Source organism: Natator depressus, chromosome 7 (genome assembly GCF_965152275.1).
Source record: "Natator depressus isolate rNatDep1 chromosome 7, rNatDep2.hap1, whole genome shotgun sequence".
Lineage (NCBI taxonomy): Eukaryota > Metazoa > Chordata > Testudines > Cheloniidae > Natator > Natator depressus.
This window is the reverse complement of record NC_134240.1, coordinates 68,201,600-68,224,694: the sequence shown is the minus strand read 5'-3', so window position 1 is coordinate 68,224,694 and position 23,095 is coordinate 68,201,600. Positions and strand designations below refer to the sequence as shown.

General features: G+C 43.1%; 1 protein-coding gene across 5 annotated transcripts in view; it reads right to left on the bottom strand.

Annotated features, from left to right (window-relative positions):
• TSPAN14 (tetraspanin 14) overlaps window positions 1–23,095 on the bottom strand; it is a 76,869-nt gene that overhangs the window by 33,380 nt on the left and 20,394 nt on the right. For 4 of the 5 annotated variants that reach the window (XM_074958709.1, XM_074958711.1, XM_074958713.1 and 1 more), the window contains one exon: window positions 9,202–9,299. In XM_074958709.1, coding sequence (XP_074814810.1) covers window positions 9,202–9,282 — 81 coding nt within the window. In that variant the 5' untranslated portion in view covers window positions 9,283–9,299. Of the gene's footprint in view, window positions 1–9,201; window positions 9,300–19,490; window positions 19,676–23,095 lie in introns of all 5 variants that reach the window. The other variant, XM_074958710.1, reaches the window with a different exon arrangement.

The window sequence follows — 23,095 nt, the reverse complement described above, 5'->3', positions numbered from 1 at the left end:
TCAGCCCTAGTCATGCTAGAGTGGGGGAAGACGAGGTGGCTGAGGTAACATCTTTTATGAGACCAGTTTCTGTTACCTCACCCACCTTGTCTCGTTAATATCCCATATCCTGGGACTGACATGGCTACAACTACACTATATATAGTATGGAAGACATAGTTCTGAGACGGTGTGAAGGACTCCCAAGGTAATGAAAGATCTGCCCACCTAATGAGGCAAAGAACTAGTATATTGTGAAGGCTCATGTTCAGCTGTGAGAAAGTTCTTGGCTTTACCAGACTTAAAGCAGCAGTGCCTCTAAAATGTTTATTAAGACAATGTATTGAAAAGCACAGGAACCTTCCACCCCGAGGACCATGGTAGGAGAACAGGACTCTTACTAATTCTATACGCCCTCTGCTTACAAGAAAGGATGGACAATGCAAAGAGATGACTTACTGTGTGGGCTGAATCATTTGCACACGTTCACAACTGATTGTACTAAGAAAAGGAGTACTTGTGGCACCTTAGAGACTAACCAATTTATTTGAGCATAAGCTTTCGTGAGCTACAGCTCTGTAGCTCACGAAAGCTTATGCTCAAATAAATTGGTTAGTCGCTAAGGTGCCACAAGTACTCCTTTTCTTTTTGCGAATACAGACTAACACGGCTGTTACTCTGAAACTGATTGTACTGTTATGTTCAGGCATACACATGGAGAAGGTAGAATTCTATGTTTTTAACTATTACTGGAAGGTTGCAACATAACACTATTTCTTAAAATACACAACCCTTAACATGCAAGAACTAAAAACGAGAGAGACAGAGAGCACAAGCTCTCTAAAACAGAGAGATACAACTCAACCCATCTCTCTCGAGGCTGGCTCTCTGCAGAACTGACTGATTGCATGCTTTCCTGCAGAGCCCTTTGGCCTGCAAACAGGACCAGAAAAACCCTTAGGATTTACAGTGATGCTGGTAATTTTTACACAGCTTTCAATACACCATATAGATACCAAGAGACCCATATTTCTCATCAGAAAATGAGATATCAATAACTTCTTGCTCACAACCCTTGATCTGAACAACAAAGGTTTTATAATCATGGATAATTTTTCTAGAGCCTAGTTAAATTTTGGGCCTGCCAGGGTTAAAATTATATTGGTCTTAAAAAACAACCAACCAATCAAACCCCACATCATACCTGTATCACATTGCTCAACTACATTCTATATACATCAAAGCCACTGATCACAGTTACTGGTGGCCTGTCATTCAGAGTACACAGGGAAAGGTGACAGCCTTGTTAAAGGGTCTAAATGTCTGATCAGCTAGACACATGAGAAAAATGAAAGTATAGCGAACACTGGGCTAAACTTCATAGTTTAAACAGCAGACATCAGGCAAATCAACAGCAGGAAATGGTCACAATGTGGATCTTCAATAAGGACGAAAGAAAAGAAAAATATATTTATATCTATTTCGGGGAAATTGAAAGTCTGTCTCAGCAAATCTATAGGTCACAACCTGACTGCTTCTGGTGTGAGATGGAAGGGGGGGGGGGGGGGGGAAGGGACCACAAATTAATGTAGTGCCATAACAGACAGAGACCATCTCAGGCACTCAAGAGATTTAATGTAGAAGGCCATGACTGTTTCCTGAAAGGAAGCAAGTTTTTAATATAAATTTTTTTTCCCCCAAGGAAATAGACGTCTCTGAAAATAGCTATTTGCAAAAAGGAAAAAAATACCAAATTCCCTAAAGAAAGAGTTATGTTTATTTAAGCTGTATGGTTTTATTCAGCCTTCATGAATATCTATTTGTCCAGGCACAAGAGCTACTTGCCTGCTCTCTCCCATGATGAGTGAGGACAATGAAAAACCTAGAGATTTTACTTTGCCCTAAACAAGCAGAATCTTGCAAGGCTGATTCTTTATCTATAGTTGATTTGAAATATCGCAAATAAATATTTTAACAATACCTAGATTCAACACTATCCTATTTTTAGCTAATCCAGTGCCATTGGATCTCACAAGCTAGGGAAGGTCAGGTTGAGTCAGGTGAGTATTTGGGTAGGGATCACCAAGTAGCACTTCAGGCATTGTCTACACCACAAGCCTGCATATGGAGGTATGTCAGGGGATTGAAAAGGTGGCTGCAACACCAAAACTGTTATGTAGACAGCAGGGTATGTGATACAGGAAATGGCATTGGAGATTCAGTAAGTGGAACTCTTCCTTCCAAATCTGTATTGAACCAATATCCTATCTTGGCACTGGGGAACTCTGTTGCTAGCAGACTTTATGGATACAACATAAATACATTTTGGAGCTTAGTACGTTTTAAGCACAGAGTCCCGACCAAATCTTACTTAATATATTTCGTTTTTCCTTCCTACTTCTCCATTTCCGGGTCTGAGCTGTCTAACAACTCACAGCAACACTCCTCAACAGCTCATGCAATTCTAGTCCACAGATGGCTGGCTTTTTTAGTAGTGGGTGAAATGAACTCTATACCTAGCTTAGGGAATGCCTATGCTACAGTGATACCGTTATGACATTTCTCTGAGAGATGGGAACTGGGTTGTCAGAAGAACCCTAGGTATATCTACGCAGGGGGTTAGGTCGACTTAACTACGGCATTCAGGGCATGACATTTTTCACAGCAATGTAGTTAGGTTGATCTAATTTTTAAGTGCAGCCCAGGCTTTACTGGGGCTCCTCATGCTCACAAGGCATTTTGAGATCCTTGGATGAAAGGGTCCCCATCAATGCAGGAGTCCATTATAATATTGCGAGTTTGTCTGTGCCATCACTTATTTTATGTACATGCAGTCAAGAGCGTACAGAAAAATCTGTTTCCTGGTGGCAACTGAAGGCAATGTGGGGTTGTGATAGCTGTAAGGCTAGGTTTGAAAGGTGCACGAACAGGCATAATTTTCTTTATGTGCTTAGGGTGACCAGGTGTCCGGTTTTGGACTAGAACACCCAGTCAAAAAGGGACCCTGGTGGCTCCGGTCAGCACTGCTGACCGGGCTGTTGACTGTCCAGTTGGCAGTGCTGCCACATCATACAGCGGGGCTGGCAGGCTCCCTGCTAGCCACTGCACTACGCGGCTCCCAGGTTGGGAAGCAGCTGGCATGTCCGGCTCCTAGCCTTAGGGGCAGCCAGGGGGGTCTGCGTGCTGTCCCTCCCCTAGTGTAGTTTCCATTGGCTGGTTCAGGTCAGGGCAGGGGAGGAACTAGCACGAGCACGACTCATAAGTGCTCAGCAGGCGGCACGCACCTCTCCCGCTGCTGCCCAGCCCTCTTCTCCTCATGTGGCTAGGCTTGAGCTGCAGTGTGTGCCATGCGGCGAACTGCGATCTGTCTGTTGTCCCATCACCAGCACCCAGGAGTTTGAGGTATGTGTACCCCGGTCTCCAAGTGCTGGGAATGGGGTTGCACCCGCACCCCTCCCCACCCTGCTATCCCCATCCTGTCCTGTCCCCCACACCTACCCATCCCAGCCCCATACCCCTCGCAGTGCTCTCCCACCCATCCTCGCCACCTCCCAGAGCTGCCACCCTCATGTTCCTCACCCCCCACAGCCCTGCATCCCATTCACCTCCATACACTGCTGCACTCCCATTATGTCCCTATACACCCCTGTTTCCCCCACATCCTCATGCTCCTGTAGCCTTCTGCCTCCCCCTGCATCCCCACCCACCCCCACACCCCTCCTCTCTCCTTCACTGCCCCCTCTCACCCCGATCCTGCTCTCATCCTTGGCCTCTTTCCCTCCCCATCCTCTCTCCTCCACCACCCCCATCTTTTCCCCTTCAGCTCACCCGCCTCCTTTCCCAGCTGGGTGATTTAGGCAGCCCCTGGAAAAGCATATGAAAAAGTGTCTCTGTGTAGGCAAGTGTGTGCATGCATGCATTGTATGTGTGTAAGAGACTGTGTCGGAGTAGGGAGATGTGTGTATTGCCGCATGTGTGTACACCTATGTGAATAAAATTTGCAGCCTGACTTTGTCTTTTTGTTGGCTTCCGCACAAAACAAAATTGATGACATAAAATAGATGTGTATTCATTTCATAACAAGTTTTTAAAAAAAGGGTTCTTAAAAAGTGACTGTTGACTAGTAATTGCAGAAGAGCCAATGTATCATACATTTCTCCCCACCTTTGTCTAGCTACATTATAAACTTTGTTGCAGACTCTTTTTTTATGTTTCAGAGTAGCAGCCATGTTAGTCTGGATCCGCAAAAAGAAAAGGAGTACTTGTGGCACCTTAGAGACTAACATTTATTTGAGCATAAGCTTTCGTGAGCTACAGCTCGCTTCATCGGATGCGGGCAGTGGAAAACACAGTGGGAAGATTTATATACACAGAGAACATGAAACAATGGGTGTCAACATACACACTGTAAGGAGAGTGATCAGGTAAGGTGAGCTATTACCAGCAGGAGAGAGAGAAAAACACCTTTTATAGTGATAATCAAGGTGGGCCATTGCTAGCAGTTCACAAGAACGTGTGAGGAACAGTGTGGGGGGGGGAAATAGGGGGGGGCGGAATAAACAAGGGAAAATAGTTTACACTTTGTGTAATGACCCATCCACTCCCAGTCTTTATTCAAGCTAAATTAAATTAATTGTATCCAGTTGGCAAATTAATTCCAATTCAGCAGTCTCTCATTGGAGTCTGGTTCTGAAGTTTTGTTGTTGAAGAATTACCACTTTTAGGTCTGTAAATCGAGTGACCAAAGAGATTGAAATGTTCTCCGACTGTTTTTTGAATGTTATAATGCTTGATGTCTGATTTGTGTCCATTTATTCTTTTACGTAGAGACTGTCCAGTTTGGCCAGTAGGTCTAGCACTTGCCGCCCTGGAGCCCTGATTTTAGTAGAGGTCTCTAGGCACTAAACAATAATTGTAATATTAAAAAATGTGGAAGTAAATGCGTTCGTGCATGCTAGATGTGTACACATGAATATACATGTGTACCTACGTGTAGATGTGGGAGTCAGTTGCTACAGATTTATTTATATCGTTATCTGGATTGGTATGCATTTCTGTGGTTGTAGTCTATGGATTTGGGTCTGGGCTTCAGGATTGGGCCTGTAATGGACCCATTGCCGCTATGATCATGTGTGGTCCTAATTCCACACACAAAAATTACAACAACTTTAGTGAACAAAAAACATGGAGTTCGTTGCAAAAGAAAATGGAAAGGGGGGGGGGGGGGGAAGAATCATGAAAACCTTTGTGAAATTTTTTTTTAAATGACCCTTTTTGACTATTTTGCTGCCAGCTCTAGCATCCAGTAACAAATAAAACCTGAACTTAGCATAAATACATCTGTCAAAACAATAAACATGTACGTTTGGGCCTTGCAGTGAAAATGAGCATGTGAGAGGTGGTGGGGGAGACCAAGCAATGAAGGGAGTGGGGGATGCAGTGAGCGGGGGATGGGGCAGGGCAAGGGTGTTTGGTTTGCTGGACTTAGAAAGTTGGACACCCTCTGTGTGCTGGAGGAGTGTGCTTATCTTAAGCAGTTTCTACACCTGTGTAAAGTGTGGCTTGTGCTATATCCCAGTGCTGCTTACCAGCACTAACTAGTGGACACGAGAGTCAGGGTCCTGAACTTGCCCCCACCCAGATTCAGGGGCAGCTCTGCCAATTTTGCCGTCCCAAGCAGTCGCCACCGAATTGCCACCGCGCCCAGAAGAGCGGTGGAGCTGCCGCCCAAAAGCCGCCGTGGGACACGGACTGCCGCCCCATTGGGAATGCTGCCTCAGGCACCTGCTTGGAAAGCTGGTGCCTGGAGCCGGCCCTGCCCAGATAGGAGCCTGGAGGATGTTCAGCTCTCATGGCAACGCTGGTAAACCCCTTTTCCCCATTGTATTTATGCTCAGAGATTACGGTTGCCCTCTGCATCTGTGCTTTCAGGGCCTTTCCCCTATAGCAATATTGTGCAGGGACAGGTATAATTTGGCCTATTATTCTCCTGTACATTTTATATTTTGCAGTGGAGAGTGTCTTCGATCTTACCCCTCCCTCTAGACATGTAGTGTACTAACAAAGGGTGAGTATGTAGGAAGGAATCTCAGGACTAACTAAAGAAATTATTACCCCATTCAGATATGTTTGTTAAGAACCTTTCAGATATGCCTTGCAATCTTTTCCTTTGAGATACTTCAAGAAAAATGCTGTGGGTGTGTGCAGTATTACGCAAGACAGAGACAAGCTCCTTCCAAGATCACTGTAACACAGTACTGTAAATGGCTGAGATAGGCTTGTGAAAGTGCCTGTACTTTTCTCCAATTCCAGCCTTCCTCCACAGAGGGAAGCAAAGTCCTGAAGTCACTGTCAAAACACAGCCTGACCCTCCCAACCACTTTACTCCTGACCTCATGCAACAGACTGCCAGGTCAGCGGAGAGAGGTACTTCCAAGGGGTGGGTGTGTGCACGCACCCCCAATTTAAATAGCCTCTTATGCAGCAGGTAGTATATTGTATCTTATCAAGGAGGTCTGAGCCCTAGGTACAATCATTTACCAGCACACTCTGGACACAGTTTTTAATGCAAGTCCCAAAACATTAAATTGGAAAGGTGCAAAGACTCAACTAATATCTCTTCAAAATTACAACCCTATGATTAAATTCAGTACTGGAAACATTAAACAGCGATCCGGAGGGGGAAGGGGGAAAAGCTGTAGCTCAAAACCATAATACTCAAGTTCTCTGCCCCTTTATCACTCTTTAGCAAAGAGCCTTTGCAAAATTTTTGCTCTTTCTTCTCTCAGAATCAGCTCTCATTCCAGTGAGCAACAAGGCAAACTGAAAGCCAAGAGGTAAGAAAAAGGAACAGTTAAGATCACTATCAGTTTTTAGAAAGGTTGGGAACAGAGGGGTAAAGAAAAAGGTCATTCTATCCTTTATGAAGAAAAAAAAAAGTGATAAAAAAGGGTGGAACAACGTAGAATGAGAGGGAAAACTGAGTGGCTATAAAAGACCAGTTACAGATCTTTGATAGTCTTGCGGAAACATCAGGGACTTCTGACCCTTTCCAAATGCTGTATATTCTTACTGTCAAGTTACAAAAACAAAAGGATTTGACAAGCCTACTACAGAAGGTTAGGACTATCATAATGCTATAATGGAAAACTGATTCTCCAGCAGGGGATATTTCCATCTCCTTTTTCCACATTACTTGCTTTATTGTGAGCTATCATCTACAGTATCTCAGTTTAGAGGTCCCGGTTTTCATTAAAACGGACTTCCCTTCGGCTAAGGATACGGCGTACTAAACAAGGATGGTCACTAGTGAGAGCAGCTTCCTTCATAGCCAGATCCCCAGCTTGTGTAAGTCAATATGGCACCACTGGCTTTAACAGAAATATATCAATTTATATTCTTGGTATCATAGTATCAAGTTTTAAGAAGGGGAAAAAAAGAGTCACTTTCATGTCTTCCCCTGAAAACTCCAGCCCTTGAGTTTGCTCCAGTAAAGTTTTGATTAGCTACACTGCAGAGTCAACATATTAGATCAGCTGCATGTATCACTGTAAATGATATTAGCAAAGGGGCAGCTCCACTTTGCACCTGTTTTCATTAGTGGTCATTTTGGCCCAAGCTGTCTATGAGAAGGATAAGTGACACTTGCATTGTTTATGCCAGTATTCCGATTGCATTGTCTGAAGGACAGCAATACACATCGGACATCCCACAGTTTGGCATCATGACCATTTTGAGGTCTTTATTAAACTTCTGGTTCAGAAAGCATCTCCTCACCTTGCATGCACAGATGTTGAAAGGCCAGGATAGTTAATGAACATAAGCCTAATTTAATATGCACATAGTATAAAGTAACAAGAATGGGTGGATACCATTTTCTGTACCCCTTTTACTGATCCTGTTTAAGTTAGGGTCAGGCCAATAGTTCAGAAGTCATAAGAACCAGCTCAGACCAAGATAACCAGAGGTTATTTGCCTTGTGCAGTAATGGTGGTTTTTTGAGAGGTGTGTCCCTATGGGAGCTCCACTTCAGGTGTGCATATGTAATGCTGACAGACTCCCATTGTTGGTGGGCGGAATTGAACCTGGGACCTCTGGAGCTTAGTGCATGAGCTTCTAAAGCATGAGCTAAAAGCCAACTGGCTGTTACCTAAGACTGTAGAGCAGACTCATTTTTTCCTCTCTAAGAGGTCTCGATGCCACTAGATGGGACAGAACACCACACCCAGGAGGTGTGTGGGTTACAAGTACGCCTCTCAAGCCCTCAAATCAGAGATTTTTCCATTGCTATCCATTTGCCCTGTGCATGTACTCTGTACAAATCTCATGTCACACACAGAGGGGATACAGAGCTGTGCGGACAGTTCCTTCTTTATCTGAATGTCTAACAAAGAACACAGTCTGAAGGAGAGGGGAAGGAGGGCAGTAGTGGAGCACCCATAGGAACACACATCTCAAAAGAACCGGAGAGAGTTACTGCACAAGGTGAGTAACCTCTTCTTCTTCGAATAGTGTCCCTATAGGTGCTCCATTTTAGGTGACTCCCGACCAGCATCCCCACAGGGCTTGAGAGGTGCACGCACATCTGAAATGGAGCGCCCAAAGTGATACTACTCAAAGGAAAATTAAGCTTTTTTGATGTTCAGAAGATCTTGGATAACTTCCCGCGAAACTATTCTTCAACACACACACAGTGCTTCCTGGTTCCAGCCTGGAGCAGGACAGAAGAGCCACAGTGCCCAGGAAAGGCTATTTCCATACCCAAAAGATTCCGACTGGAGAGGCATCTGAATCAGTCCATATACCTGGATGTCTCTGCCAGGAGCCATCCATAATTCACATGGACATCCAAGCTTCTGAGACTAGACGATCAACTTCTATATTGTGCATCTACATTGTTTTTCTAACGTAAACTGTCAACTCACTGGAGCAAAGACCACATTTTTCTTTATTATTGTACCGGATTGAGCCTACAGACATGCTGAAACCAACAAGACAAATCCAAACATCTGGACATTTGCCTGCCTCCAATTTAAGTTGGAAATGAAATGAGTTTGAAGGTTTCAGTCATGCTTGGACATATCACAAAAGCCTCCATCCAAGTCCATGACGTTCACTTTCTCTGTGAGTAATATGCACGTGCTGAAGGACATAATTTCAGGGAGACAAGTCCCAGGCTGAGGATCTCATACTACAGAAGGAGAGTTTTGGCCTTGTACTCACCCAGAAGATGATGTTGTAGCTGAAAAGCAAATATTTGTACCAACAGCTGATTTCTGGGTTAGAGTATCGGTAATAGTGCATCTTCTATAGAGCAATATCTGCAGAGCAGGAAGAAAAGAGAGAAAAAAAGTTCAGTCTAAAAATTCAGACGTTTAATGTGAGCTTTCTTCTACCTCAGAAAAAGTAAAGTCGCTATTCCAAAAGTTTATATTAAAAGAATTACTGTAACTTGAAATCTAGTCAATTTCAAAAAGATATTCAGTGAAATTTCAAATACCACACCTGACTCCAAGTCCCGCTGCCAATTCTTGTGGCTTTACAATATTTTCTAGTTTTTAACTAGTTCTCTCTCTGCCTGTTGCCATCTGAGAGAGATAAACAAAACTGACTATACAGTTAGAGTTAAACCCAGAAGACGCACATCGATGGGTTCAGGCTCTGTATTAAACAGACAACCCCTTTTGTGCCCCCCTTGGCCCAAGACACTCCATGCACATGCATAGACTTGGACTTTGCATACAGGCTGCTTGTCCTTTTACCACCATGCCTGTTGGACTTAAGATGTGATGGTAAATATGGTGGTACGCAGTGAGATGGAGAAGACACAGCTTTAAGTAACTGAGAAAGAATGGAATACTTGTGGCACCTTAGAGACTAACCAATTTATTTGAGCATAAGCTTTCGTGAGCTACAGCTCACTTCATCGGATGCATACTGTGGAAACTGCAGAAGACATTATATACACAGAGACCATGAAACAATACCTCCTCCCACCCCACTCTCCTGCTGGTAATAGCTTATCTAAAATGATCACTCTCCTTACAATGTGTATGATAATCAAGTTGGGCCATTTCCAGCACAAATCCAGGTTCTCTCACCCCCCCCCCCAAAACACACACACACAAACTCACTCTCCTGCTGGTAATAGCTCATCCAAACTGACCACTCTCCTTACAATGCGTATGATAATCAAGGTGGGCCATTTCCAGCATAAATCCAAGTTTAACCAGAACGTCTGGGGGGGGGGGGGGGGGGGAGGAAAAAACAAGGGGAAATAGCCACTCCCAGTCTCTATTTAAGCCTAAATATGTATAAGCTATTACCAGCAGGAGAGTGGGGTGGGAGGAGGTATTGTTTCATGGTCTCTGTGTGTATATAATGTCTTCTGCAGTTTCCACAGTATGCATCCGATGAAGTGAGCTGTAGCTCACGAAAGCTTATGCTCAAATAAATTGGTTAGTCTCTAAGGTGCCACAAGTACTCCTTTTCTTTTTGCGAATACAGACTAACACGGCTGTTACTCTGAAACCTGAGAAAGAATGGTGCAGTGGGAGCTTCTGTTAGGCTGTGACAGATTGTAGCACTGTGATATTTTTAATCTTCCTATACTGCATCAAATTTGCATAATTGGTTTTATTTAGATCACAAGTCATGCAGTTACAAAAGCTTTGATCTGATGGGCATTGCAGAGTTCTGCTTTCTGTGCTTCTCGTATTTGAAGGAGGTAAACATCAGCCACTGGAGTTGCTCAATGTTTCAAAAAACTGAAGCCTTCTAGGGCATTATGCCTAACCCATCTCTCTACAGGAATGCAGCAGAATGCCCCATATAGAAAACCAAACCCACAAACCTCCCAGCTGAAAGCTGTTATGCTGAAGAAGTCCCGAAGAGGCCAGTGTGTGGGAAAGGCCCACCAGCCAACACCAGTTGGTCTGTCACTCTGAGAACTGGGCAGGAGAGGGGTTAACACCATTCCCACAATTCAACCCTCTAATCATGCCTTTAAATCAAGGGTTTCCCTCCCAGGGGATTTTAGTAGAAGCTTAGCAATAAGATTAAGATTTTTCAAATGGTTTTACTCCAAATAAGGAAATGAGACAAGATGTTTGTTGTGGAATTACATTAAATGGTGTAAAAAGAAAAAGGAGTACTTGCGGCACCTTAGCGACTAACCAATTTATTTGAGCATAAGCTTTCGTGAGCTACAGCTCACTTCATTGGATGCAAAAAGGGAAGGTGGGGGGAAAACAGACATCCACAGTACCAGCCTGATAGGGCTAGACTGTAACTTTATAGAATAAGGCGGGGGCACGTAGCGGTGTAGTCCCAGAAGCAGATTCAACCACAATTCCTCCCCTTTTGAGCTGGAGAGCAAGCAAGTTATTTCAACTCTTTTTACAGAAGAGCATACTCCTGCATGTCAGCTGGCCATCTGGGAGGAGGTGTAGAGAAAGGACAGCTCCTGAGCTACTTCTAACCCCCAACCCATCTGCTCACTTCTTTGCAGGGGGGGAATTCAGGGTGAGCAGCTACTGATCTTCCATCCCCTATGCTGTGGCCACAAGCTGTGCACGACAAGTGGGTGAATAGCGCCCTCATACTTAATTAAGCACTTCTCTAATAATTACGCCTTGGTATCTCACTGAGGCATCACAGAATGGTCTAGCACGAAGTTGTCTTGTATTCTTGGTTGTAACAAGAAATTCAGTGGGATGATGGATAGGTTTGTCATACAGATTCACTATAAAAATCATTCCACCCCTTGACACCCCCACCCAAAAAAACCCAACTATTATCTATTTTGAAGAATCTCACATTTTACATAAGACTACCTCTTTTAGTTTTCAAAACGGCATTGCTAAAAGTTTCCAGAAGCATGATGGAATACTGCCAAGAAGTCTGTTTTTAAGATTCCTAACCAAACCCTGGCTCATATCAAGTTGCCATGAACTTGAAACTCAGCACCAAGCACAAACTTTTGGCTGCAAAAAGGAGAGTAATTCCAAACCAAGCCCCTAGGGAGAAGATAGGATTATGCTTTGCCCATGGGGTTCCACGTGTGGAGTGTCCAAGATGCACCTCTCTCGGAAGGAAATTAAGTGGTCTCATAGATCTGGTCTTGACTTCCCCAGACATCACCTGGTAGTCACCTTTGGGCCTCTGCGGTTTTCCTGACAACCAGCTGCGTTTGGTGGTCTCTGCCTATTTAGAAAACAGATCAAAAGATTCTCATCCCATGCTTACTCACTGACATATTCCGCATCCAGCATCCCTTTGTGATGTTCTTCTCACAGCTTTTGGGAAATTTCCATTAATTCAAACACAAATCCTAATTAGGAGATTCATTATCTACCTCAGATTATGGGAAATAAGATTTACTTATATTGGGCTATACCTAGAACTCTAAATAGCCAGGCAGAAAGTACAGGTACTGCTAACTAACATTATTTCATCCAGAGAAGCATCTCTTAACATCAAAACATTGAACTCAAAATTAAGTTCATATTGCTGAGGACCTTGGGAGGTTTATTTTGGAGAGAGAGAAGGCATAAGAGCGCCAAAATCAACCTCCATGCTGTTGGACCAATTCCCCCCTTTTCTCATTAAGCTATTCCAGCCAGCATGCCCTTTCACTTATCAGCAGAAGCTCATAATGGAAACTAGAAGGTAAAATGATGAGATATGGACTCTTGTCATTTATGAACAGTGGACAAATCTCATTATTGATAATCAGGTCTTTCCTTCTCCAGGGATCAATTCACTCAAAATATACTGGTTGGGCTTTGCAAAACGGTTCTGTATTAGGCTAACTCCTCTGCTTTTGAAGTCAGTGGGATTTTTACTGGACTTCAATGTGAGCAGAGAATTAGGCCACTGTAGAGGGCTTTTGAAAATCTATTCCACTGAGTGCTTATCAACTCCCACCTCGACGTATGGGACAGACAGCAGGGAGGAAACAGCCAATGCTGGGAATACTGCAGTGTGGGGGGAAGTGGTAAAGTGGGACCCATCTGGGACCATCCCTTCCCCCAGCAGTGTGCTAGGGAGACCCCCCCGACTCACAAACTGGGGACACCAGGTAGTGTCAAAATTACAGATAGGAGCAAGCCAGGGACTCCAGGCAGTAGAGGGTAGAAGCAGCCAAAGCAGGGACCTTGGTAGACTGTTCTCCAAATGCAAAGGATCGGTTTTGATTGAACTTTCATTGACTGGCTGTTTGCTGCAGCCCTCCCTCAGAGTCTCTTCACTCCGTATCGGCCTAACTTCCTTCCCCCTTTAGCTGATCCCCTCTTATCATACTGTTCATTCTGCTAGTGGGTTCTACCCCTTCCTGCACCTGTGACTGTCTTGTCCATTTAGATTTTAAGCACTTCAGGAATGAACAGTCTGCTACTTTGACATTTCCTAACACAATGGAGCCCCACTGCTGGTTAGCCCTTAGGCACTATAAAAATGTTAAAACAAGAAAAATGAGAGAGAGAGAGAAAGAGAATGTGATACTGTTGCTACACAATACCAGTAGCTACGACAAAAGAATTGTCCAAATGCGGTGGGGGTTTTTTTTGGTTTAAAATAAAAGACATCTCTGGTTCTTGTATTGCATGACAATGTGTTCACTTGTGCTCAGAAATGGGTAAATGACCTTTATTCTTTTAAAAATATAGAGAGCGGTAGCACCTAATTCAGGCCTCCAAGGTCAAAGGCACATGAATGAAAGTACATTTCATTTTCCCTTTTCACAATAGATCGGACCCTCAGCACAACTTTATGATAATTCCCCTTGACACAAAGAAAGAGAGCACACATTTTAGCAAATGAAAGAATTCCAGTACATTCTTGGCTGCAGGAGGCCGCCCTGGCCCCCCAAACAAAAAAACAACAACTACCACACATCCCTCAGTATTGTGTGGCCATATAAGGCTTTATAGATTAATGAGACAGTAAACAACTTCTAAAAACAGAGGATCTAACTACTGAACTCAGTGGTCACCACTCTGATGTGAATACAAACCTTTTCAATGGCCACTGAAGGACTGATCTGTATTAATTTACAAATACTGTAAGCAGGAGCCTGCACAAGGAGGGAGCAAGTAGAGGCATGGGCTCCCCAATAATGGGTAGGGGCACAGAACTCTTCTGGCCCAGGGCTACAGTGGGGAGAGTGAGCTCCTTCAACCCCAGGGCTGCGGCAGAGGCACAGAATGTGCCCCCTACAAAAGTGATCACTTTTAAATTCCTGCACACGCCCCTGACTGTAAGTGAGCAACCCATGGGAAATGTTTATTGTATACATATACTGAAGGGTTTAGTGTGGGCACCTGGAGGTTCAGGATAATAGCTGGCAGGTAACAACAGCTCCAACTACAAACGCTTCCTGGTAAACAAGGCAGAAGGTTAGGAAACAATGTCTGTGCTGTTAAACGGCGAAGATGATACTTACAGGTACCTGCTGAAATTATAAAGCTTGATTTGCCCAGATATGGAGCAGGCTGGATTGAAGGGGACTGAAATACTTGAACCCTAGAGAGGGGTGAGAGTTGTCAGCAAGCACAGAGACACAGGCCCTGAAGCCAGTGAGCCTCCTTAACCTTCCAGGAAGGATGGTAAAAATAGGGTGAGAGAGAAGACTTTAAAACAGTCTGTGGGCAAATCTCTTACCCATACTGTGCTGTGTTTCTATCATTAAAACAATACTTTTAGAAAGCTGCTTGGTCATGCCTCCCAAAGGGAAGACTTGCAGCTGAGTAGTACAATCAAGAAGTGCAAAATCTTAGAAGGGTGCACTCAGAGAGGACAGAGAGGGGTGAAAAAGCAGCAGCTATCTCTAACTATGACAGACCCCATCAGCTTGAGAAGACCCAACACCATCTGACAGTATTATTCCTATTAGAGCTAAAAGTAGCATCTAAGGCTGCTAAGCAGGAGTACAGGGCTGTCCGACCCACCCACACTCTTTCAGTTTACGTTGTGCAGCGTCAGCTTCAGTGTTTTGCTACTTGTTAGTTGCACTTCCTGGGCCTGTTTCTCCACGGCCTTGTACCTTGTTAGAATCGGGTTCCCTTTCTCATGCTCTAGCATTGCAACATGACTTTCCATGATGTATTCTGGGGGGAAAGCTCACAGCCACACCCTATCACAGGACCTGCAAGAGACTGTTTACCAGAAACAGCAAAGCCCAAATGGAAACTGAGCAGACAGACACGTCCACAAAGCGCAAAAAAAAAGGGTGGCCCAAGATTAGCACTTCTGTCGGTCACGGGTGTCAAAAAAAAAAAAAAAAAGACCCACATCCTGGACCAACAGAAGTGCTGGTGTGGACAGCACTATGTCAGTGGGAGAGGCTCTCCCAGCGACATAGCTACAGCCGCTCACTGGGGGTGGCTTAATTATGCTGGCAGGAGAGCTCTCTCCCGCCAGCATAGAGCAGCTACACACAAGAGCTTACAACTGCAGTGGTACGGCTATAAGGTCTGTAGTTTAGACATAACTAAGCTGATGCACACATAAAGAAACAAGGGTGAGAGTCTCCCTGGTTCATGTGGGGTGTGTATGGTCGCAGAGTATTTCAATTAAGTATCAAGCTGCAAATAGACAGTTATATAACCAGGGTATCTTGCCTCTGAGCTAGTAGACCAGGAGGATCCAGGGGGGAAAAAAAAAAAACAAAAACAAAAAACCCAGCAAGTTAACAGTCCTAAAACGCAACTGAAACAAAAAAAGATAGCCAAGCCATTGAAGGAGTCCTCCCCGTCCCCTCAGTTCGAGATCTTATTTTCTGCCTGGCTTCCTCCCCTCACTGTTTCTCAGACCTACTTTGATTGTTCAGGCCTTAACTTCAGTGAAAAGCCCACTACAGGAATATCAGCTTCTCCCACATCCTTACTGACAAGCAGGGGTCCCAACTGCCTAATCATCTTGACCTCTCTAGGACTGGTAACACACTTCTCCTACTTCCCCTTCCATTGGTCAGCTGCCCAGCCATGACGAACCAACTGCCTGCCCTGGAGGAGTGTCGCCGTGTAGGTAGTGAGGAATGCTACAGTATCACGTGATGCCAGGGGATTCACACTTGATCAAGCCACACTACTACAAGCTATCTCCCCTCTTCAGGAGGTAGAGTGGATCTCCAAGACAGTGTGCCTGCAGTGGAGATCCTTAAAAGGGGCACCACAGCAGAAACACACACAGTTCCCCTTCCGATCTGTCAGCCAGGATGAATGTCTCCTTCCACATTGCTGAACAATCTGTTCCACCTTTTATTCAGTGGTGATGCACTGAATGCCTTTCCCAGACCTGAAGAACTCTGTGTGGCTCAAAAGCTCATCTCTTTCACCAACAGAAGTTGGTCCAAGAAACAAAATTTTCTCACCCACCTTGTCCTCCCACATAGGTGGCTAGGGAGCAGGAAGGGCAGCACACCCTGCCCCCCAAAAATTCCCTCCTCCACAGGGATGACTTCCAGGAAGGGGTAGGGAAGCATGTGGGAGCAGACAGCTGTGCAAGAATTACTGCAAAACTGAATGACAACTTCCTGAAAGAAGAAAGGATGACAGAATGGAGTTCTTTGGAGTTCTCCATCCTCTTTAGCAGAAATATGGGACCTATCTTCAGAGCTGGAGTCCTGAAAATAGAGAGGTAAAGGGCTTCTGTGCCCCTTACTCCCACCTAAATTAAGGTGAGGATTTGGCCTATTACCACTTTTTTGAGAGGGGGAAGGGGAGGATAAAGTGACAGAGATGGTATCTTGGTTCTTTCCATTGAGATACACACTGCTGTTATAGCAGCAATGCTGTATGGAGAGACAACATGTTCTAGGCAACTGAGGGCTTGTCTACACCGGCAATTTACAGCACTGCAACTTTTTCGCTCGGGGTGTGAAAAAACACCCCCAAGTGCTGCAAATTTCAGCGCTGTAAAGCACCAGTGTAAACTGTGCTCCCAGCGCTAGTAGCTATGCCTCTCGTTATGGTGGGTTTGGTTTTTTTTTTGTTGGTTTTTTTTTTTTTTTTTTTTTTTAAAGAGCTCTCCCAGCCCTGTGCCTCGACTACACAAGCCACATTAAAGCGCTGCCAGTGCAGACTAGCCCTAAGACTGGTCACGTCCAACTCCCATCCCAAACTTTATTCCTAATTCTGCAAATGGATTGGCTACATGCACTTGAACAGGTCACTTAGTGTAGGAGATGCTCAGAAGTGTCAGTTGCCAGACTACAAATAAGACACGTGGTTAGTAATATTAGCTTACCTCATAGGTTTCATTGATTAGCTAATTAGTATTGTGAAGTGCTTTGAAGAGATATAAAATGATATGTAGGTGGTAATCATCAGCTTTCCCTGCAGTATATCTTATTCTTCTATATGGAGTTACACGGACTCACTCAGCCAACAGTTATTTCCCACTTATAGCAATGGGAATTTCTTTCAGAGAACTAATACAGAGGGATACTGCTAGCTTTTTAAAGACATATCATTTCAGCTCACAGCTGCACTGATGAAAGATGTAACCATTCAGCAAAAGACTGCTGCAGTTTCCAGTCAGACAGTTCCAAACCCACAGATTACATGGTTATCTACAAAGTGCAAGGATCCTAAAGTTTTTATAATTGTGATATTATTCACTGCCCATAAATTTTTAACCCTTGCAGCACATGCAAACCAAACAGGACAAGTATCAGGGGGTAACCGTGTTAGTCCGTATCCACAAAAACAACAAGGAGTCCGGTGGCACCTTAAAGACTAACAGATTTTATTTGGGCATAAGCTTTCATGGGTAAAAAACCACTGAAGTAGTGTTTTTTTACCCACAAAAGCTTATGCCCAAATAAATCTGTTAATCTTTAAGGGGCCACCGGACTCCTTGTTGTTTCTAAACCGGACAGGCCTTTCCCATATCTATTACCTATGAAATGGCTTTAAAAAAAAAACAGAGAAAGGGAAAGGAAATGTTACAGATTTCCAAAAATACTGCAATTTTTCTACAAAAGCATTGAAAAGAATGGACCAGAGCCTCAGCTAGTGTTAATGGAGCAATGCAGATTTAAGTCAACGTACATCAGCTGCAGATCTGATCCAGTGTTTTTAAAACTATCCCAGCGCAAACGCAGGCAAAAACCAGAGCAGATATGGAAATGGGGGGGGGGGGGGGGAAATGAAGGCTCCACCTAGTAAACTAATACATTAGGTCAAGCGTTAGACATGTGTTAGCAGGTCCACAAAGCTAGCTAGTAAAACAACAAACCGTAAAATCAAGTATCAGAGGGGTAGCCGTTTTAGTCTGAATCCACAAAAACAACGAGGAGTCCGGTGGCACCTTAAAGACTAACCGATTTATTTGGGCATATTTCTTCACATGCAGCTAAAGTGGGGTTTTTTACCCATGAAAACTTATGCCCAAATAAATCTGTTGGTCTTTAAGATGCCAGCAGACTCCTCATTGTTTTTGTAAAATCAAAACAATCAGAGAGCAGAGCAGTGTTTCAAGAAGGTTACAAGGGTGTTGGTAACAAAACATTGAACTATTGGGAGTGAAAAACATCCCGTCAAATCTTTTGGCATGCTAGTTACTTCCATTATTTCATCCACACTGTATTGTTCTAGCTTGTTATTTTTTACAGTATAACAAGCTATTTTTTTTTTTTTTTATCTGGCAGCATGTGATTTACCACCTGTCCAGCTGAAGGCTTGAAGCTGACAGGTTAATGTCTATTTAGAGGCGCCAACTATGGTAAGCTTTTGTGAAAGCAAACTATCCCAATACAGAATTACCCTTTTCTCATCTTGTCAGGGTAGATTAAAATCAAGGCAATTTAAAACACCAAGTGGAAAGTCTCCATTTAAAAATCACTGACTTCAAATCAACTTTTCTTTAGAAAATAACTGAAGTACAAATAGAAAAGTGCACTCTCACTGGTTGATATAACCATTAGAACTAAATAGAGCCTTAATACTAGACGGGATACATCTTTTTGCTACTTAAGAGGGTACTCCATAACTATACACATTTAAGCAATTACATCAGAATCTCAAAAGATTAAGCAAATTGTACATTTTTAGTATATTAGAAAATGGTGAAGGATATCACTTATTCACTAGATAATTAACTTTCTGCTCATGATTTGTGGCAAGCTGCATTAGGGTGGTAATTAGAATTTAATTAACACACAAAACAGCATATAAAATGTATTTGTTTAAACAAAATAAGCCCGTAGCACAGTACATGACTTATTGTGCCATATTTAAAAAGGTTAATCTCAAGTTAAATGGTCCTTCCCCCGCCCTCCCGATTTTCTCTTTATCTAGAGAAGCAGCTTTCAAACTCAAAATTTTTGACACATGCATGGATGCAGCATACTTATTTATTGAAATATTTTGTAACAAAATATGCTAAGGTGTAAATGTTAAGTTCACATTTTAAAAAGATTTTTGGAAAAACATTTAAGCAGAATAAAAAAATCCAATATAAAAGATTGATTATTTGGTTAATGGTTTATTTATTTATATGTTATTCACCTTGCTCCCAGTATTACATTTCATAGCACTTTTTGCCAGTTCTCTCTACAAAGGACACCAGTCCACTGATATTTCTCTCCTCCCCATTCGTATCCTCCAAATATTCCATCGGGCAGACCAGGTGCAGTGATGGTTCTACGAGCTGTTGTGTGTAGCACCCAGATCCAATGGAGACAGCTGATGAGCTGTACAAAGAAAAGAAAAACCTGAGAGACCCTCCCAAGGCTGCAACAAACACCATAACCCCTCTTACTGTGAGGTAAAGGGAAAATCTAAGAGCTGTTGATTCTTTCAATAGAAGAGAGTGTGAATCATCAAGTACAGTAACAGGTAAATCTGAGGGCGTGCACCTATGAGTCACTGAACAGTCACTTTCCCAAGAGCTCTGGCTGATGCTGGAGTGAAATGGCTCAAGGATTCTTTCCTTATGGACATACATTTACTTCAGCTGTGATGTGACAGTGTGGAGGAAGCTCTGCTCACTCCTGAGAGACAGATGAAGCATTTAGTGTTGAGTAAGCTACAAGAAAGGGAGATCTGGATCACGGAACCTGAGAATGCAGTGGGGCAGGCAACTTCAAACTATAATTCTATAGTCATGCAATGTACAACCATTTCTAACATGGTGGCTTGACTAGAAAATAGGGGCTGAGAATTGTTCTAGGATTCCTGAAGTTAGTGGAAATGACAGACAATATCTTTGCTAAATGACTTCTGGAATTGTTGTTTTGATCATCAGTGCCGTTCTGAAGGTCCGGGTCCTCCATTTTTCCACAGAACAAATTCAAACATGAGCAGTAGCAGTGCAGTCTCCCCGACATCACCAGTGAGCCCATCATACTGGACAGAGGGGAATCCAGGCTCCATGACTATACTATTTACTGAGACCAACTACAGTGCCTCTTACAACCAGGTCTCATGGAATATTCTATGACAGGGACCTCTCTCCTCTAGGAACTAGACAGAAACCAAACTCTTTCACATAAACCAACAGACGGTCACGGAGTAGGGAGGGACAAAGTTATGCAGAGACTTTAAAAGGAGCACGAGTTCGTGTAGTGGAGAAGGGGGACCCAATACAGGTATTCAGAAAGGCACAATTCACAAAGAAGTCAACCAAGTAGATGATGAAGTACTGGATGAGGAATTTTAACTGCCTTGAAAGAGAAAAAAGTTGAATCTTAGAAATATTGTGGAGGAACCAGCAGTAGGGTATGGGCACAGGCTGGCTGCAAGGAAGTCAAAGCTAATACCCATTATGTATAGGGATGACAATGTAATCTTCAACAGTGACAGTACTGGGGTGCAGAAAGTTCAGGAGAGATCAGGAATTCAAGTTTCTCCATGTGGAGCTTAATTTGACAAAGAGACCTCCAGGGGGAGTCTTGGGAAGCTCCCATACACCAAGAAGATTTTCCAACTGAAGTTACACCCACATACTGCAATAAAGAGTAATATGCTTCCTAGAGTCTCAGCAACTTGCAACAAAAATGAATCACATTAGACAAGATGAAGTCATTAACAATAATGATTAACTCGAGTTCTGACTAATTGTTTACAATGTAGTCAAGAGAGAGACTTAGAAACTGCAGGCATGTGTCTCATTTCTTTCGGTGTCAGGAACCAAGCATCAGGCATCACAGAAAGTAAATTGTATGTAGCCAGTAACAGACTCCTCAACAGCAATCTTCAATGGTTGATTACAGAGCAGCAGTGACAAGCTTCCAGTGGAATTCCGATCCATCCCCCTTGGCAGGTGGATACACTGAGGGCCTTCAAGGAGGAGGGCTTGTCAAGCCAGGCACTCTCTACAGCTCTGATAAGGACCCCCCAAGAAATCCCATTCCAAATATTTTTTATATTGCCAGGCTTTTTAAAGGAGATGCATTATGACCAAAAGTATGGAGCTTTGAACTTTAAAATTAATGTTTACATGGATTTATTTCCCTACGTAATAAATAGCAATGTCCTGCATTTGGAAGCCAATCATTTTCCCAGCAAGTTTGCACTGGTAAATTTTCCTCTCTCTACTAATTAATGTGTTTTCTTTCATAGTCTGTAGACACAATGTCTGAAGAAAGGCATTCGGTTGTATGCTTTTCTCTCTCACACTCATGCCACAGGTCCCAGCAAAGGGAAGAAATTTAGGTCTTGAAGGATTTTAAAGGAACTGATCTTGCAAACATTTAAAAGATGAGTAACTGTACTCACGTGGAGCAGTTCCATTAAAGTCAGTTGGATGATTTGTCTAAGTAAAGTGACATGCTTAAATACTTGTGGGATCTCAGCTTAAGTTTGTGTATTTTTTATTATTAATTATTCTTAAAGGTTTGAGCACAGAGAAGAGTACATTTGTTTTTAAAATAAAATCATTCTCCTCCAGTGAAGTTTCAGTGGACTCCTAAAGTAGTGATTAAGGGACCAATCCTGCAGACACTTATGCACAAGGAGTATCTTTATCCAGGAGAGTGTCATCCCATTGGCGTCTTTGGAACTACTCAATGCTTATCCAGCAGAGTAAACTCAAGCTATACATCACAAGACCCTGATTAAGTTAAGCATTTAAGTATGTGCCTAACTTTAATCATGTTATTAGTCCCATTCAACTTCCTGAATTGGTGCAAGAGGGAGAAGACAGACTTGAGAAGCAGAGGCAAAACTGGAAGTAGGAAAGTCAAGGATTGGATCCCTAACATTCCAAAGGCTTTGGGATTCCTGGAGGAAAGCCAGCAGCAGGCATATCAATCCAGTTTCCAAATGGAGCATCAGGGAAGGAAGCCAGCAGATAGCAGCTTGCTTCACTTTGTATTGATAATTTGGCTTTACAGGCAAATGCCTTGAACTAAAAAATACCAGCTGTGCTGCAGAAATTTCAGGTGGGACTATAATCTGGGTGGAATCATTGCAGATCAAAGTTACAGATAACACCTTATGGACAAGTGCTTTGGTGCTCACAGTGTGAGAGTTTTGAAAGGTTATATTTACACTGTCCACTTACTGACCCTATACATTCACTTAAACATTTTAGAACTTCTGTAACACTAATGAGCAAAAAAGTTACCAATCCAGTATAAACAACATTAAAATAAAAGAAGAACAAGCTGGTAAAAATGGGAACAAAATCTGCCACCTGGGTACATCTTGGATACACGGGGCCTAATTCTTCACTGTGTTCCACGCTGCTGCAACTCCATTAAAGCATAAAAGGAGTAAATGGAGCAATCAGTTTCTGTACTACATACATAAAGGCTTCCTTACACAATACACAAACTAAAAAGGCTGGAATCTCTGACCTAGTTTTGGGTAACACAAAAATACAATTGCAGAGGTAGAGTGGGGGAGAGTTTGGAAGCAGAAGTGACCATAACAATTAAAATTTCTGTGAGTCCACCTGGGGCAGGAGGAGAAGAATGCCTAGAAAATAAACTGAAGGAAAGGTCATAAAGGAAATGAGTCCAAAAAGGAATTTGAGCCTAAACCGGTAAGTACTGACTTTCAAAGAGAGAAAAATAGTTGTGAACTTTCCAACATTACTCATCTTCGTAAAGCATTTTGTGATCTGCAGGTGAAAAGTTCAGGACTAAGTATAAAATATAGACCTTAAT